Genomic DNA, 18,421 nt, shown 5'->3' with positions numbered 1-18,421 from the left:
TAACGCTCTGGAAGACCCCTCGCTCTGCGCATGTACAAGGAATTCCACTGCCCTGCCAGCGTTCAAGTGTAGTGAAAATAAACTAAACCATTTCGCTACTCACCGAAGCAAAGGCTGTTTTGTGTTGTTGAAAGTATATTCTCCAACCCCGCACGCCTAAACGCACCCCACCTACTCTGTAAAATACACTTTTTGGGCAGAAAATAAAATATGTCAGCGAGACGGACATTATTTGTATTTACTCCACAGTGCCCTCTACATTTTGGTTAATGGTAAGTTCAAATCCCCCAGATCACTTGACCTAGATTATTTTCAGGGAACAGAATTGGTAAGGCAGTTGTAGTGCTGTTGAGCAGAAGGTTGATGGTTTGAGTCCAGCCTGTGGTGAGGGTCCCACCAGTAGGGGTCATTTGGGGGTAAGACATGCTATGGTCAAAATTACCATAAAAGGTGTGCTTTTTGCTAGGGTTCATGTTCTTAAACACCGCAGCATGATGCATTGTATTTGGTTATTTTAGGATCTCCCCTCAACTCTTTCAGCAAGGTCACGAGGAGGATCTGAGTTGATGTCAGCACAGCATGTATGTTGTTGCCTGTTCCAACTGTTCCAAAAATAAAAATGTCATGGTTTTGCTGTGAATGTTATTCAGAGATCTGTTTTTTGCTGTGAATATTGTTCAGATCAGTTTAGCTGTGAATGTTATTCAGAGAGAATTTAATTGTTAGGACAATCAGATGTCTTCTGAAGGCTACATTTTCCTTGATACTAACATTATTTTACACACAGCCGTTGGAATCACACAGTCACACAAAGTGCGGTGGGAGCGAGCCCTTACAGAGTATTTCTACATTGCAGTATTGGTACTTTTACTTAAAGGACGACTTCACCACTTTTCAACCTATCTTCATATAATAGGTCCTCACTAATGCTCATGATAAAATGATACAATTTTTTCCTACTTGGTCTCTGTCTCATAGGAGGGCTGTGGACAGTCCAGAAACCCGTCTACCAGTGACATCATCGTTAGGCAGGATTTTTTTCCCCAAAAAGATTACAAAAGAATTATTCAGATTTTTATTAAGGCGAGAACAATAAGATCTATTATTGCATTGCAACTTTCCAGGAATACAAAGCCTGCAGTTTCTATTAGCTTGGATTCCCCATCGATGAGGTCACTGGTAGACGGGTTTCTGAACTGTCTACAGCCCTCCTCTGAGACACAGACTGATTAGAAAAAAATTGTACCATTTTATCATGAGCATTAGTGAGGACCTATTATATGAAGATATGTTGAAAAGTGGTGAAGTCGTCCTTTAAGTAAAACAGGGGGGGGAGGGGGGGGGGGGGGGGGGGGGGTCGCGGCCTGAAAGGTTTGAACCCTTGGTGGGTCTAATGACACTTATACCAACAACACTGCATATGATGATGAGTGACAGCTGAGCGTTTCTTCATTCTTGATTTGTGATTCATTGTGCATTGTGATATATAAAAGGTTAAGTAATAAAAGCAGATCAAAATCTAAAATAAATACAAAGATAAGCACTGACACAAGACAAAGTGATCTTTACTTTACGTGAGTAGGCCTATTTGTATTTTCCGATACTATCACGCCACTATTTACAGACAGACTAAAATGATATGAAGGGAAAAGGTAGGCCTACACTATGAACTCAAGCCCTATTTCGGTATATTGTAAAAAATATATATATATCAGATTTGCAAGCTCACAATGCGTCACAATGTGTTGCATTGTGAGCTTGTAGATCTATTTCCACTATTATTGATGTTTTTTGAACATTTCAGGAAAATAATTTCTTTCTTTCTTTCTTTCTTTCTTTCTTTCTTTCTTTCTTTCTTTCTTTCTTTCTTTCTTTCTTTCTTTCTTCAGTGACAGTTACATATCTCCTCCACCAGGGGGCGAAAGGCAACAAGGCAACAACAGGGTATGGATCCCTTACTGCGCATGCGTGTCATACTTTGACCCGGAAATAAAGTCGTGCGTGGATTTTTTTTTTTCCCACAGTGGAGAAACTGGAGGAGAAACAATGAGCGGCTGAAAAAACGTCTCCGAATAAACAGTGAAAACGCGTCAAATGGAGTATGTTACAGCAGCAGGGTTACTGAATAATAAGAATATATAATATATTACTAAATGTTACAGCAGTAGGGTTACTGAATAATAATAATAATAATAATAATAATAATATAATATAACATTTTACTGAATGAACATTGTCAATAAGTCCAAACGTCCGGGGATGAAGGTAAGCCAAGCCACATCAAATCTACAATATTGTATTTCTATAATTGCATATTGTATAAGCCTGTTGGACTAATAGGCTCTATCAGTAGCCCTAGAATGTCTGTGATCTTACATACATTTCATGTATTCCAAATAGCCTACACAGTCATAGATCACCCTCGTCGACGCGCTGTGTAGTGACGATCTGTGCGGCCATAAAAGTGCTCTAAACTCCGTCTGTACTCACCCAATAATTAATTTCTAAGACTTGGGAGTCATATTGTGTCCTCTAGTTTCATATCCATTTGAAAGTTCTGCCAGAAAACGTGTGTTTAGTCAAATAGCTCCACTTTTCCACGAGCTGCACACGGACGACTTTCTGTACGGACGAGGGGCACGGACTTGAGTGAAGGACCAAATTTAAAACGTCATAACAAATTGACACAGGGAAACACAAACGAATGGGGAACACAATTGACAGGTGCGTGTGATTGGTGCGGGGTAATGAATCACTCCATCTGCCAATTGTGTGTCCCAAACATTTGTGCGTCCTAAAGGAAGTTTACATATATTCAGTCCTGCACTCATTCCCGGGCCCCTCACCGGTACAGAAAGTCGTCCGTCTGCAGCTCGTGGAAAAGTGGAGATATTTGACTAAACACACGTTTTCTGGCAGAACTTTCAAATGGATATGAAACTAGAGGACAAAATATGACTCCAAGTCTTAGGAATTAATAATTGGGTGAGTACAGACGGAGTTTAGAGCACTTTTATGGCCGCGCAGATCGTCACTACACAGCGAGTCGACGAGGGTGATCTATGACTGTGTATTTGGAATATGTATGTATGTAAGATCACAGACATTCTAGGGCTCTATTCACAGCAGCCATATTATGAAGACATTCACAGGTGTTACCAATGATACTAATGAGGGCTCTGTTCCATTCTGGTCAAACAGAGTCAGGGTGCTGATATTGTGCATGTTGGCTCACTGGAAACACTCTGCTACACCAGTGGGTCTACAGTTGGGGTCCAGGGACCCTTATGGGCTTCCAAATGGCCCCTTACAGGTGTGTAACTCTGAGAGTGTATAAATGGAACCAAATGGACCCGTAAGGGTCCATTAGGTTCCATTGGTACACTCAGAGTTGTGGGGGTCGTGGAAACCACTGTGCTAGACTAAATGGAACAGAGGCTTCATTAGTATCATTGGTAACACTTGGGAAGGAAGTGATAATATGGCTGCTGTGCATAGAGCCTATTGGGCTGAATACCAAAACCCTCGCCCCAAAACACAGTCGCCCCGGGACAAATCCTGCGGGATTCACCTGGTATTCATAAACGTAACCTAAACCCAGTGTTGCAATGTAACTAAGTATATTTAGTCAAGTACTGTACTTTTGAGGTGTTTTTACTTTACTGGAGTATTTCCCATTTTCAGTGCTTAATTACTTCTCCATTATACATCTCAGAGGCAAATATTGCACTACAGTTATTAGAAACCTTAGTTACTAGTTACTTAGTAGATTTGTATTATTATTACAAAACATACATTAATCACTTCAGCCCTATATACATTTTGGCCATTTGAAAATAGCAGATCTACAAGCTTCTGCATAATGACTACGTTTGGTACTTTAAGTACATTTTGATACCAATGCTTTTGTACTTTTACTCAAGTACATTTTTAATTCAGGACTTTTACTCAGATATATACATGTTTGAGGGTGGTTAACTGTCTGAAAATACATGTCAACATGAATCCAACACAACACTACACAACGATAGTGCTGTCAAACAAGTCTATGAAGCTATCTATGAAATCTATGAACAAGTTTAATCAGCAACACAGTTTTATACAATATGTAGTGGGGTTCCCTGCTTCATCTCTCTCAGCTAAGGGGTCCTTGGCCTGAAAAACGTTGAAGACCCCCGGACTAATCCATTGCCCTTAAAGGGACATAATACTGTTAAGGTAATGTAATGTTGAAATTTTCCCAGGGAACGTCATGTTGTGTTCACTCACTACTTAACGTTTCGGGAGGGAATTGATTGATTGATTGATTGATTGATTGATTGATTGATTGAATACTTGCAGAAAAATGCACATGAAAGTACAGTTCAATACAAGGTCAGCTAATGGGAATTAAAAAACCCAAGAAAGCCATTGGCCTCTTTCCATTTGGGTCCTTTGTAGTCAATTCATAGTGACATTAAATGACAGACAGATATACACTACTATGCAGAACATCATATAAGCATTTTAAAAAATAAGAAAAACTAAATATGTACAGTAAAAAATAAGAAACTAAATATGTACAGTAAAAAGTTCGAAGGGGGGGGGGTGTCTAGGTTATGACTTCTACAGGGACCAGTTTAAAATTGCAGCCACCGGAAGGTACTCTTTTAGGGCAGTTTTGATGGGGGATTCCACATTTTGGTTAGCCTGGCTCCAGCCCGTGAATCGCTAGCCACGTTCATTAAAAAAATATGTTCAGGCGATTCTGGTCTGGTGACGCTCTCATAGGAGGTCTCAGCCTCGGTTGAAAATCTGTTCGACGAATCGGGATCGGGATAATCCAGTATGAACCAATCGCCAAAGAGTCTTTGAAAAAAAAAACTTTGGCCACACCCCCATCTCAGCAATCGGCTGCATTGAGAGGGCTTTCAGACTGAATAATGGAGTGAAACAAAATGAAAATTCAGGCTGAGTGTCAGGCTACATTTTGGTGGCATAGCAGGAGAACAAATTCAACCGCTTGTTTGTGGCAAATCTGGGTTTGACGTGATCAGTGGAGCTAGCCTGGCATTGGCCAGACTGACAACATGGATTCACTCTCACGTTCCTCCCCGGTATCAGTCTGGACTTCGGCCCATAGGGAGCGAGTATGAGAAATCAGAAAATGATCGGGCCAATCAGTGACTGCGTTTCAACTGCTGTCCGACTGCTGTAAACTGCTGTCCTGCTGTTTACAGGGAAAAGCATCAAAATCCTTTGATTTCTCATACTTGCTCCCTATGGGCCGAAGTCCAGACTGATACCGGGGAGGAACGTTAGATGTTTTTGAAGGACTTTGACAGGTACATGGGTATCTTAACGTTGTGGTGTATCTTGAAGACCAGGCCCGTTGCAAGTTGCTGTACTCTGTCCTCTACCCTGAGAGACTGAGAGAGAGACTGATATAAAAATAGCTGATCTACAAGCTCACTAGGAGTCGTGATGTGACGTGTTGTGAGCTTGTAGACCAGCTATTTTCTTTTCTTTTTTGGGCGAAAAAAGTGTCAAATGTGTTATTTTTTAGACCACACAAATCTGGTATGGGGTCTGGTACAACAAATCTGGTACAACAAAGTTGTTTGGTACTGGTACGGGGACAAAATAGTTTTAGATGGGGAGGTTCTGTTGACAAATGCATATTCATTTGGGGGTCCTTGACTATGAAAATGTTTGAGAACCACTGGTTTAAACAACATTTTAGGAAGCAAGCCCAAATAAGCAACCACACTTTAGAAACAAGCAACAAACGAAAAACGGAATATTTTCAAACAACTTTACAGAAAAACAAGCCCAAAGTCACTTATAATAAGGAGAACTGGCAACACTGCTGGCATGGCTACGTGAGTAATCTGATGTAAATGTTGGATTTTACACGTTTGTTTCTTTCCTGCTATCCAAACAGGTCACGGGGGCCCTGCACATCGGCTGTCAATAAGGACATCGTACATAGCCAGACCTCGGCCGTCTCTTCAAACTGATGTCATCTTGCCAGACTGACAGTTCAGCAATGAATGAGAACCAAATAAGAGGTAAAAAGAAAGACAGCTTCCTTGGTGGATATCTATTTGCTTTGCAGGTGGCAGGTCTGTGTGCATGCATGTAGGGCTGGGTATCGTTAAAACATGTTGATCTACAGATTCAATACTTTGATTTAGATAACGGTTCCTGTATGATAGTATTATTATTATCATTATTATCATCATTACCCTTATTATTATTATTTTCGATACAATTCTTTTAAATCCTTTGTTTCCCCTCTGTTTTGAAAGCAGTTTCAAATATCAGCTACGGCACAAATGTAACCTACTTTATTTAATTTAACACAAGTTGAAGTTGTCTGTGTACAAACAAATGCAATGAATGTAGAATAAATAAACAAAATTGTGCAAACAGTTTTCAGGGCAAAAATGTAAAGTCGCTTCATACTATGGGCAAGGCTTGACTCAAATGTTCTTCAAAAATCAGCATGTCTGTTTTCTCAGGCAGGCCACAGACAAGCCTGCTCCTGGACAGTGGTGGAGTACTCAAATTCTTTAGTAAGAGTATCAATACTGCAATAGAAATAGTGTTACAAGTAAAAGTCCATAGAATTCAAAATTTACTTGATTAAAAGTACAAAAGTATTGGCATCAAAATGTACTGAAAGTACCAACAGTAAAAAGTACAAACATGTTTGAAAATATCAGATCTACAAGCTCACAATGTGAGCATGTCGGAATGGTATTTTTCCGGGCCTTGTGATTGGGCTCTACCGAGTGAAGACCCACCCTTGCTGCCATTCCAGTCAATAGGCTCTATGCACAGCAGCCATATTTGAAATAAATTGGGCCTCTTCTTACTTCCTTAACAGGTGTTTCAATGATACTAATGAAGGCTCTGTTCTGGTCACTAGAAACACTCCATTTTGTTTCCCAAATGGCCCCTTATGGTGGGTGTGTAACTCTGAGAGTTATGGGGGTCCTTGAAAATAAGACAACCACTGTGCTACACTAAATGGAACAGAGCCTTAATTAGTATCATTGGTAACACCTGTGAAGGAAGTAAGGAAGGGGCCCAATTCATTCCCAATATGGCTGCTGTGCATAGAGCCTACAGCACAAATTCTAAGCTGGTGGATTTGAATTAGTTGAAATAGTGGCTTCAAAACGGGTCTGTAAAGCTTTCTTTTAAAAATGATGATTTTGAAAATTGATTTGACAAAGGTTATGGAGCTAGCAAGCCTGAGGTCCAATGGTTGCATTGTACTGAGAAAGAGGCGGAGATCTGCTTCTACTCCAAGGCGAGATCTATTTCATTTTTTTATTAATGTCAGTGCCGACAATCACGAACAAAAAACAAGACTTAAATGGAAGGGTGCGCACGTACATTTTAACACAGTTCCATGATATGTGGCCAACATTTCTATGGTTAAAGGAGAATTCCAGTCATTTTAGACGTTTGCTTTGATGTTTTGCTAATCACTCACCAACATACAAAGGGCCGTTGAATTTTCCAAAGAAGCCCCTGTTGTCCATTGTAGAGACCCCTTCCACTGGCATAATGGAGTAATGCGGATAAACAAAAATCGCCTATTTTAGCAGCTCCAAAGTTTTTTTTCCACTAATCCTCATTATGCAGTGTACTGACACTCAAACATGCACTGAATGTCCCTTATGAGCTGCGACATGGAGCTGGTTGCTTGTTTCTCTCACAGAATCTGGCAACACCGAGGACTGGCTTCATGTCGTTCTGCATGAACGGCAGCTCATAAAGGACATTCAGTGCATGTTTGAGTGTCAGTACACTGCATAATGAGGATTAGTGGAAAAAACAACAACTTTGGAGCTGCTAAAATAGGCGATTATTTTTACTCCATTATGCCAGTGGAAGGGGTCTCCACAATGGACAACAGGGGCTTCTCTGGAGAAATTCAACGGCCCTTTGTATGTTGGTGAGTGATTAGTGACACATCAAAGCAAACATCTAAAATGACTGGAATTCTCCTTTAAGTCACAGATCTGGCGAACTTCTTTCATTTTTCAAACACCTATACTGTAGGGTTAAGCCTTCTTTGCAGCTGGCTTTGGCTTAGCAGTTTCTTTAGCAGTGTAGCGAACCCAGCTGGCCATTAAGGATGAAGTCTAACTGATGAGTTTTGAACATTCTTTATGCGTGTCTCAACGTAGAATCTAACAGAAAAAAAGTCAAAACATACATACATCAATTATCCATAAACACTTTATCAAATCTCAACATGATACATTTTCCCATACATCACCAATAAAATTACACAATACATAGGCCACCGTATTAGAAAATACATGAAAAGGTACCAACCATAACAATAACACTCAGACAATAACAAAAATAAGATCACTCTCTCAACACAGTAAGCCCAAAAACAATGCAAGCAAAACAACCATAAAAATGTACCCTGTCCCCTTTCCAGCTAGGTGCTAAATAGGCTGCTAAGACAGTGGCATGCCCATTGCGTCCTTTTGATGGATATCTGTTCCTTTGTCCGTCTTTAACCCACCCTTCCAGGGTCCATATTACTTTAAACAAACATTTGAGTGGCCGTTCTGTGCACTGCTGCTCCTCTTTCTCTAGCTTCCTCAACCTTAGACAGCATTTAAACCCCAGCACCACAGCTGCGTTGGGTCCTAATCATCAGATTCTCCCCAGCTGATACAATTATCAAATTGAAGGACTTCCTGTCACAACACCATACATATCATACTGTATACACCTTCAAAAATGTAAGTATTAACTTGTGGATCCGTTACAAGTAGCGCAGGCTTCTTTGCATGCTTTAAACACACCATTGTAGCGATGGTGATATTTCAGGCGACTTATCCGATTTGATGTATTAACCCTTTAAGACCGGGAAAGAATCTGTGTAGTTTTTTTGATTGCTTTGGCTATTTTTTGGAGAAAAAGAAAACGTGAAAATGTGTACATTTTTAACTCAAATCTTTGCTTCTGGGGGTCTCCCTGGAACAAAATATTTTCAGATAAGGGTCCGCAGAATACATATCATTTTGGGTGGTCCTTGACACGAAAACGTTTGAGAAACACTGATATTATAGCAACATAAGTAAAAAAAAAAAAAAACAAGAAAAGATGACTAAGTCATATTATACCGGGTGCTGTGTCCTGGATCCTGCAGGAGTCTCCTGACAATCTCCTGGCTTGTCATTTCTCCTGGATTTGGGATCGAACTCCCAAAATTCAGCAGAACACAGGAAATTACATCTACTATGTTCAAAAGTGTACACACACACACACACACACACACACACACACACACACACACACACACACACACACACACACACACACACACACACACACACACAGATGGGTCAACTGCATCATCAGAGTGGGGAGACTCGGGGAGAGAGAGGTGGAGAGAAAGATGGATAGAGAGCAGCCAAAATGTCAAACATGCAGTCATTATTATAAGTAGAGGCATCTAAAGATAGGAAAGTATTTGTGTAAGACACAAAATAATATCAGAGGCAATGTTTTCATAGACGTTCTTATTGAAGAAATGGAGCAATAACATTTTGCAGTAAACAAGACAGTGTACATGTATCTTTGAAATGAGTAATAAAGCTGAAAGTGATTTTCACAAATGCAAATTAAGGAAATGGAAACATTTATGTAAAAAAGTACAGAATGCAGGTAAATTAGTGTAGGCTTGTTTCTGCACAACACGAAGTAGCTCTAAATGTATGTGGAGTCATGTTGCGGTGGGGTGAGTGGCTGTTCAGTTGAGTGGTAAATGTATTCATTAGAGGTGTAACGATATAGTAACTGCATCGAAATATCGTTTAGAATTTTCAACAATCTACTATATCGATATGCAAACAGCTAAATATTGTATCGTTTGACTTTGTATCGTATCGAATCGTTTTGCAATGCAAATAATCGTATCGAATCGTTCTGCAATATAAATAATCAATTATATCAATACTAAGTACTTTTAAGAAGAAAAAAAGAGAAAGAGGGGTTTATATCCAGTATCCAGGTATTTATTTTTCACACAGAATGTTTGGGTAAATAAATAGTTACTATATCGATTTTAAATCATTGAATCGTATCGTTCTAAATTAACTTGTCCTGTATCGTTCATGTATCGTATCGACTAAATCACTGAATCGAAACGTATCGTATCGTTCTAAATTAACCTGTATCGTTCATGTATCGTATCGACAACCAAGTATCGTGATACTTATCGAATCGTTGTTAAAACGTATCGTTACACCCCTAGTATTCATTCTTGAAGTGTGAGTGTAATGGAAATTGGTTCATGATCAGAGTAGTAGCTAGTGTGCACTGAGATGTTTGTGCAGGCAACTTTTGGAGTCAATCGTATGTAAATTTGATCGAGACATCTGCCGTCCATGTGTGTGGATGTAGGGGGCTGTATGGCTGGGTGGAAGTTGTGGTTTTCTAATAAGCGTTTCAGTGGATGGTGTGGGTTTTGTCTTTGGCAGAAATTAAGACCGCCCATTAGAATGTGGGATTTTGAATTGTGTTGGATGAAGTTGGTCAAGTAAGAAACTTTCATGACAATGTGTTGCTCTATAGACATTGGTCACTATCAAGTCATTAGAGGAAATGGAGGTTATTTGGAAGGTGTCATCTGTACCTTGTTTTAACAAGGCAAAGTTTGAAGGAAAGTAGGTAGCGATGCATTTTCCACGGCCTGCGTTATTGAAGTGTTTTTGTTTGTTGTGTATTGTGTAAGGGTCTGTGGAATGTGGAGTTGTTGGGAGCCAGGTTTCCTGTAACAAAATGAGCTGTGCAGACATGAGTTCATAATGGGCTTTTATGTGTTGTATGTGAGCTGGTAATGAGCGTACATTGAAGGACATTATTTGGATATCGGAAGGCGAGGTATGTTTAGGTTGTCTGATATCAATGTGTTCGAGTCTATTAAGTTCTGCAAGAGCACTTTCCCATGGTTTAAAAAGTTTTGCATTTGTTGGTAAGGTTTGTAGTATGAATAACTGTGACATGCATTGTACGCGTGACAGCATAACATATAGCATCGCAGGCTGAAGCCAATCTTCAAAGTCAAGGATCAGTGGTTTTGGTTTTTTAACAGTGTGGCTTTGAATTTTGTGAGCAGTTGTAGCCCATGCTAGTCTAAGTGGGAAATTGATAGCAGTGGAGGCGCTTCCTTTGCGCAAGTTGAATTGAAATTCTACTAAAGCGATGGCAGTGGCATTCATTGTAGGATAGTGTCTGTCAAAGTTGAGGTTCTTTCTTCTCTGTTTGCCAGAGTCGGGATTATTAAATTGTACCATAACATATTGTATTTCGTTGAGTGAATTGTGTTGAAAACCAATGACTTCTCCAAGGGTGCCATTAGTGAGGTCGTCTTGTACATCAATGTTGGATGTTAGCATGACTTTGGCGCCAATTTTGAGTTGTAAGCAATATGGTAATGGTGTATTTTTTTATCAGGCCTGAATGTTCTATTGGTGGAGTAAAAGGTCCTCTTGTACGGCTAGTTACTTTAGCCGTTAATTCAATTAATGTGCCTGGAAGTTTGCTCAATGCAGTAGTATTGACTGCATTGACCACTTTGTTGGTCACTGTAATCAAAAGGGCGTTTTCAGGCAAATCAGGGCTGTTTCTTGGATATATGCGGCTTTCCAAAAGTGTTAGATCCATGTTGGTGTGTTTGCCTATCCGGATTCTATTAAGTAAGTCGGCATATTGTCTATCCTCACCTTGTCTGTGGTTTGTCTTTAAAGATATGGCTTCGAATTTTGTCCAGAGGTGGTCAATTGCATGTAGCATTTTGGATTTTTCATTTTAGGGAGAGTCGAATATGAAAGTACCGAGAGGGTGTTTTATTTGAAGGATGTCTCCAAAAACAATACATGCCACACCGCCAAACAGTAAGTTGTTTTGAAAGATTTCTTTAGAAAGTCTAAAATGGATTTGGTAGAGCATGTCTGATTTGACTAGCCTGATTTTGTCTATAATAATTACGCGTAAGTTGTGTAGTTATGTTCGTCTTGTGTCTCGGGCTTTGTCCTTCATTGTCGTTAAGTCATTGCCAAAAGGTAATTGGAAAGCTGAATGAATGGTTTGGCCTTTGATAATTGCTGCAGCATTCCCTGTGAAAGCCAACTTTAAGATATAGGGATGACTTGGATCATCTCCACTGGTTCTGAATATTTTTTCTAATATTTGTGCGAGGGCATCAATGACGGTGCTTTTACCTGAGCCAGCCCCTCCATTAACTATGAGCAGAGGAGGTGTGGGCCAAGGGTTTGCATGTTGTTTTCTAGCTCTTTGGTATTGCCTAGCAAATGTAAGGGCTTTGTCTAAGACAGCTCTTTGATCTGTGTCGAAAGTGAGTATTGTGGAGTAGGGTTCGTTGTCAAGCTGCAGGTCAATGCGTCTGAATGTGTGATCTACAAATGTCAAGTCAGGGTTGTCATTAAATAGTCCGGAAGGGTCTTTGAAAGCCATATCGGGATGTTGCTGTTCTGGTTGTTGCATTGCTTCTTCATTGTCAAGTGCATTATTACCATCAAGTTCGTCACCGATATTTGAGATGAAGTGTTCAGCTTGTTCCCAGGCTTGTATTACTGTGTCCATATGGGGAAGGATTGTTAGTTTGACAGTTTGAATTGCTGTTTCATGGTGGATGTATAAGTCATGACACTTGGTGAAGTCATTGGGGAATAGATGTTGTTCATGGAGAAATGGGTGGAAAAGCTGTAGTTCAGAGTAATAAAATTCATGGGGGTTGTCAGTTTGTTTGAATTTATGGAAACGTATAACTCTTTTGGATCTGAGCTTCATGTACTTGCATTGTGTTGGAGTAGATGTGGCTAGGGGGATGAACTTTGGAAGTTTTGTCATGGTAGAAATGGAATGAATCATAACATCAGTAGTATGTGTGTTGTCTCTATGTAGGTCTTGTAGGATGTCATAGTTATCTGGTGCAGATCTGCATGGTATATATCTTTGTGAAAACTGTGCATATGTGACCCCCCATATCCCAGGGACTGTCTTCTCGCATAGGCTGATTTTCCAGCAGAGCTGAAAGAGCAAATGAAAAAAAAAAAAAAAAAATCGTCAGGCTACATATCACTTAAATGTCAGAGCTTAACTCGGCATGTAAATATGAAATAAATGAGTTAATGTGAAGTGGAATCGTAAATAACAGTGGGTTCTCCGAGCGCTAGCCGACTTTGGCTAATAATTAGCTTGTATGAGGTCACTAAACACACTGTTTTTAGCCAAACGCAGTAATGTCCGCTATCGATTAGTTATCGACGCACGTCGCGTTATTACTGCCGTAATTTTCATGTATTGTACATCCCAAAATAAAATGTATTAACCATGTTATGATGCTGTAATGCTTAATATTTTCGCAACATAATAATGTGTATTTTTCACGGGGCTTCCGCATGTTCTTCTTCGGTGGTCTAAACAAAGACACGGTTGCCAGATTTTTGAGAGAGAAATAAGCAACCAGGTCAATGAAAACAAGCCCAACGATTTAAGTGACTATTAGGCTATATGAGCACTTTAAACCTATATGCATCGGCTATTTGAAAATAGACGATTTGGAAATAGCCGATCTACAAGCTCAGTGTGTGTGTGTGTGTGTGTGTGTGTGTGTGTGTGTGTGTGTGTGTGTGTGTGTTGAGGAATGCAAAACAAGCGTTTTCTTTGCAGACAAACACATTTACACTAGTGTGTGTGTCACCTACATAGTCAATCTATATATCATTTTAAAGGTACAGGCCTTGTGATTAAAATGATGCAAACCATTCCAAGATAGCATCAAAACTGACGCTAAAATCAGCGTAACACAAAACATGTTTAATGAAAATAGCAGATCTATATGCTCACAACGCCGCCTTGTGAGTTTGTAGATCTGCTATTTAAAAAAAAAAAAGATTTAATACTTTATTTAGAAAAGACATTAATGAAACCAAATGGACCTATTTGGGTTTTTTTAGTGAATAGTGAAAATGTTAAATGTTAAACAACTCAAGCCCTGTTTCAAACAGTGAAACAGTGAAATTAGAAGACAAGTTGTGAGCTTCACTTTTATAAAGGCTAATAATAATAACTTTAGTGTCCACTGTATTCTTGACTGGTTATGCAGGAATGCACTAGTAGTGACCAAGTACTCCAGTTAATTGTGATGGAGATACAAATAGATAGAGATGTAAATATTTTCAAACATTTTAGATCATAGATGCAGCAGTAAGACAGAGATTGGCATGGAGATGTGGGGAGAGTGTGTGTATTGTAGTGGTCTGTGAGGCGTTCTAATGTGATTGTGGAGACAATTTGTGCATGTACAATTCTTCTTTCAAGTATTGGTTTCATAATGTTCATACTGCTAGGTAAAAAGTTGTGACCTGAGGTGATGCTGGGTGTTTAGTGTTGCATTGGATAAAGAATGGAATGAAGATGATAGTGATGCGCAGGCTCTTATTTGTGCTGTGCTTTATGCACATTAGGTAAGCTTTAGACCAGATATGCCATATATTGTGGATTGATGGACTGCTTTGATATAGCGTTTTGCTGCGTGTGCAAAGTATATTGTATGATATCATACAGAGTAAATGACAATTTGTGAAAGGATGTGTAGTGTAATGGAAAGTTGTTGCTGTGGGATTGTTAGCACATGTATTGGCAAACACTGAATTGAACAGAGCATAGAAATGATGTGATGATATGGACAGTATGTTGGTTTGACAGTAGAATATAGTGCTGTTACTGGCATATGTGAGTACATTGTTTGATACAACAAAAACATAATGTGTGAATATGGTGTAGTAAGATATGGCATGCGTAGAGCATTACCCTTCTACATAGTTTACTTGGAATGTTTACATTGTGGTTGTTGTTCAATTAAATGCATAGCAATGTTACAACCTCTATGAAAAGACTACTGGCAAAAATGCAGAGAGTTTCTTGTCTTTGATGGTCTTTATTATAAACTGGGTTACAGAACACTGTTCAAAGAAACCAGTGTGAAATAGCATATAAGCAAGGGATAATGCATGGGGAGGCAGTCATTATTGAAATTTAAAGCCCGACAGGGCGATTAACCACCGAGGCGCAGCCGAGGTGGTTAATCGCCCTGAAGTCATTTCAATAATGACTGCCTCCCCATGCATTATCCCGCTTATTACACGGCTACTTAATAAATACATAAATAAATTTACCCAAAAGTAACAACAAAACGAAGTATTTCCTTGCTTACGGCAATGAAAGTATTCCATAAGTAGCCTATTGGGCTGGGCGGAGTTTGCCTCGGAAAACAAATGACAAAATAGAAAAAAACTCGCCCCAAAACACACTCGCCCCCCATTCTATATACTGCCGATTTGCCTGTAATACCGCCGGATTTGCCCCGGGGCGACTGTGTTTTGGGGCGAGCGTTTTGGTATTTCCCCCGTAGCCACGATAAACAAGGAAGTGCAGTGGATCAAATAGAATCACTTTTCGGTCATTGCATTGTCTATTTCTCACTTCAAATGTTTTCAAAAACATTCTTGAGAGCAACGTTTAGTTGTAAATGACATTGGTTGTTTGTTTACATGGCTGTCATGTTGGATAAAGCATAAAACAAAGCAGCGGAGGTTGATATGAGCAGGTGTTCTGAGTCTCTGATTACACAGCGGTCCGTTATTGAGCTCAGCGGTCATTATCGAGAAATAATGACCGATGACTGACCAATCAGAATCGAGCATTCAACCAAGCCGTGTAATAAGCAAGTATATTGTAAGGTACAGTTCAACGCTGATCCCAATAACATGGAATATGTCAAGCATGAAATAGCTCCTCACTCATGTACTGCTGCAAACAGACAGAGCTGACAAACTATGACACTTCTAAGCAACACAGCTGAAATGAAGCCAATTGAACACACTTTGCTCTGTAATTAAGTCTGTAGTTAAACATACTTGACTTGGAATGTTTACATTGTTTTTGAATGAAGTACAGCAATCTTAAACACATCTAGAAAAAGACTACAAACACGCACGCACGCACGCACACACACACACACACACACACACACACACACACACACACACACACACACACACACACACACACACACACACACACACACACACACACACACACACACACACACACACAGGCACTGCAAACATGCATATACACCTCTAGTATAAAAACACATCAATGGATCGGTGCTTCCTTCTGCTGCAGGGCTTTGACACCACCAATGCAACTCTGCAAAACACACATTGTGTACGACATTATGTTTTTGGGTTAGTGTATGTAAGTTTGTAAGCAAGCAAGTGAAATAGGCCATAACACAGCTTTGATTATTGCCATATATAGTGGTATGCAGCATTGATTGTTGTTCTTCTATTGCACAGGCAGCTGCCATAAAGGTGTTTGCATTTGTTAGAAGGAAATACATTGGTGAGTTGGTTGTAGTTAGTTATACATGTACCTTTATTTTGTGGCCCTTTTCTTTTAGTTTTTTCCACCTTCTTGGCTGTCAGCATTGGCCATTTCTGTTGTAAAGCAGGGGTTGTTAATACATAAATGTGAAAAATGATTGACAGCATGCACATTGTCTGTGGGGGGTCATCCCTATGTTCCCCAGGTTCTATGTTCCCCACTTCCCCCAAAAAAATGTTCTATGTTCCCCGGGTTCTATGTTCCCCACTCAACCAAAAAAGGGTTCTATGTTCCCCACTCATCCAAAAAAAGGTTCTATGTTCCCCACTCAACCAAAAAAGGGTTCTATGTTCCCCACTCATCCAAAAAAAGGTTCTATGTTCCCCACTCAACCAAAACAAGGTTCTATGTTCCCCGCTCACCCAAAAATGCAGGAAATGGTGAGACATTTAAAAACGTTTAAATACATGTATTTATACTCATTAGTTATTTGTAATTTTTCAGTTTTTAAAGTGTCAAAATATCATGTTTTGAAAACTTCTTTGAAATGACTCAAAATCTATTTAGGGGTGGCACAACATTCATTTCACGATACATATGATACGATACACGATATTGGGCTCACGATATCGATACGATATTATTATCATTTTTACTATCATCAACATTGGCCATCATCTTCAGTTTCAAAGTGCTTAATTTATAAAGCATATAAAAAGGTGCTCCTCAGAGCACAGGTCTCCGCCAGGTCAGGTAGGTTATTGTGGCCTCCTGGTGGCGGTATAATAGCCCAATGTGAAAAGGGTGCCATTTCTTCTTAGGCCTTTCAATTGGACACTGCATTCATGATTTGAGGCATTTTGTTCCAAAAATGTGTTTTGCTGAATTAGACCTGCTGGTGGCGTTATAACAGGCCAATGTGAAAAGGGTGGCATTTCTTCCTCGGCCTAGTGGGAATGTGCGTGTGAAATTTCACGGAAATTGCAAGCTGTGTTCATTATTCGAGGCATTTTGTTCAAAACGGACCAATCCTGCAAACTTTGGAAGCCAACCTTAGCCAATCAGGATGGAATATGGGAAATCGGACAGATCCGGGTTGATCACATGACTATAGAGATACTGTGTACCGATTTGCATGACGTTTGGATAAAATCTGTAGGAGTAATGTCAAAAAAATGGGTTTTGCATAAATCGGCCTCCTGGTGGCGCTATAACAGGCCCATGTGAACAATTTGGGGCAGAGGTTCTGAATTGGTATCGAGGGAGTGTGTGTGCGCAGTTTCGCAGCGACCGGGCCAATGGTGCCGCAGATTAGCTGGTAACACACGGACAGGACACACACACGGACGGACGGACGGACAGGGGGTAAAACATACTCTCTCGCCATGCCTTTCGGCCTGGCGGAGACAATTATACAAGCTTAAAGGGGCTACACCATGAATGTAAAAAAGATATATTATATATAAATATTGCCCCCTAATACGTATTAAACAGGTTGTAAGCCTAAAAAAAAATCCAGATTTTTTTTCTCACAATCTGACGGTCTGTCATTCCAAGCTTTTTCAGCTGCAATACCAAAACGTCCTTTTGGGCAGAGGGGTGCTACTGAGCAATTCTGTCTGTCAATCATCACCTCCCGTGTACATATGTCATGTTTAACCTTATTATAGTGCCTGGCAACTGGAGACTTCTCATCTTTATTTCTAATATTACTCTTGTGCTCCGTAATTCTGGTTTTCAATTCTCTTTTGGTCTTTCCCAAATAGCAAAAACCACAAGGGCACTTTAAAAAAAACTTCATATTTTGTCTTGCATGTAATTCTCCCTTTGACTTAAATTGTTTTAAGGGTGAGTAAAAGAGTCTCCTGTTATCATGGCATTACAATTAATACAACCTTTACACGGGAAATTCCCTGAGGGTAGGATAGATAAAAAGTGTTGTGGTTGAATATAAACATAATTCTTAACCTTATTATAGTGCCTG

At 39.8% G+C, this 18,421-nt stretch overlaps 1 protein-coding gene across 2 annotated transcripts in view; it reads left to right on the top strand.

The window, feature by feature from the left end:
- LOC311051725 (uncharacterized protein) overlaps positions 1-18,421 on the top strand; it is a 76,133-nt gene that overhangs the window by 40,071 nt on the left and 17,641 nt on the right. Inside the window, exons 1-2 of one of the 2 annotated variants that reach the window (XM_084066334.1) lie at positions 2,043-2,265; positions 5,924-6,050. In XM_084066334.1, the coding sequence (XP_083922460.1) occupies positions 5,999-6,050 (52 nt within the window). In that variant the 5' untranslated portion in view covers positions 2,043-2,265; positions 5,924-5,998. Of the gene's footprint in view, positions 1-2,042; positions 2,266-5,923; positions 6,051-18,421 lie in introns of those variants that run through there. The other variant, XM_084066335.1, reaches the window with a different exon arrangement.

The sequence above is a fragment of the Gymnoscopelus microlampas genome, assembly GCF_963454915.1.
Source record: "Gymnoscopelus microlampas genome assembly, chromosome: 9".
Taxonomy (NCBI): domain Eukaryota; kingdom Metazoa; phylum Chordata; class Actinopteri; order Myctophiformes; family Myctophidae; genus Gymnoscopelus; species Gymnoscopelus microlampas.
This window is presented reverse-complemented; position numbering and strand designations above follow the sequence as displayed.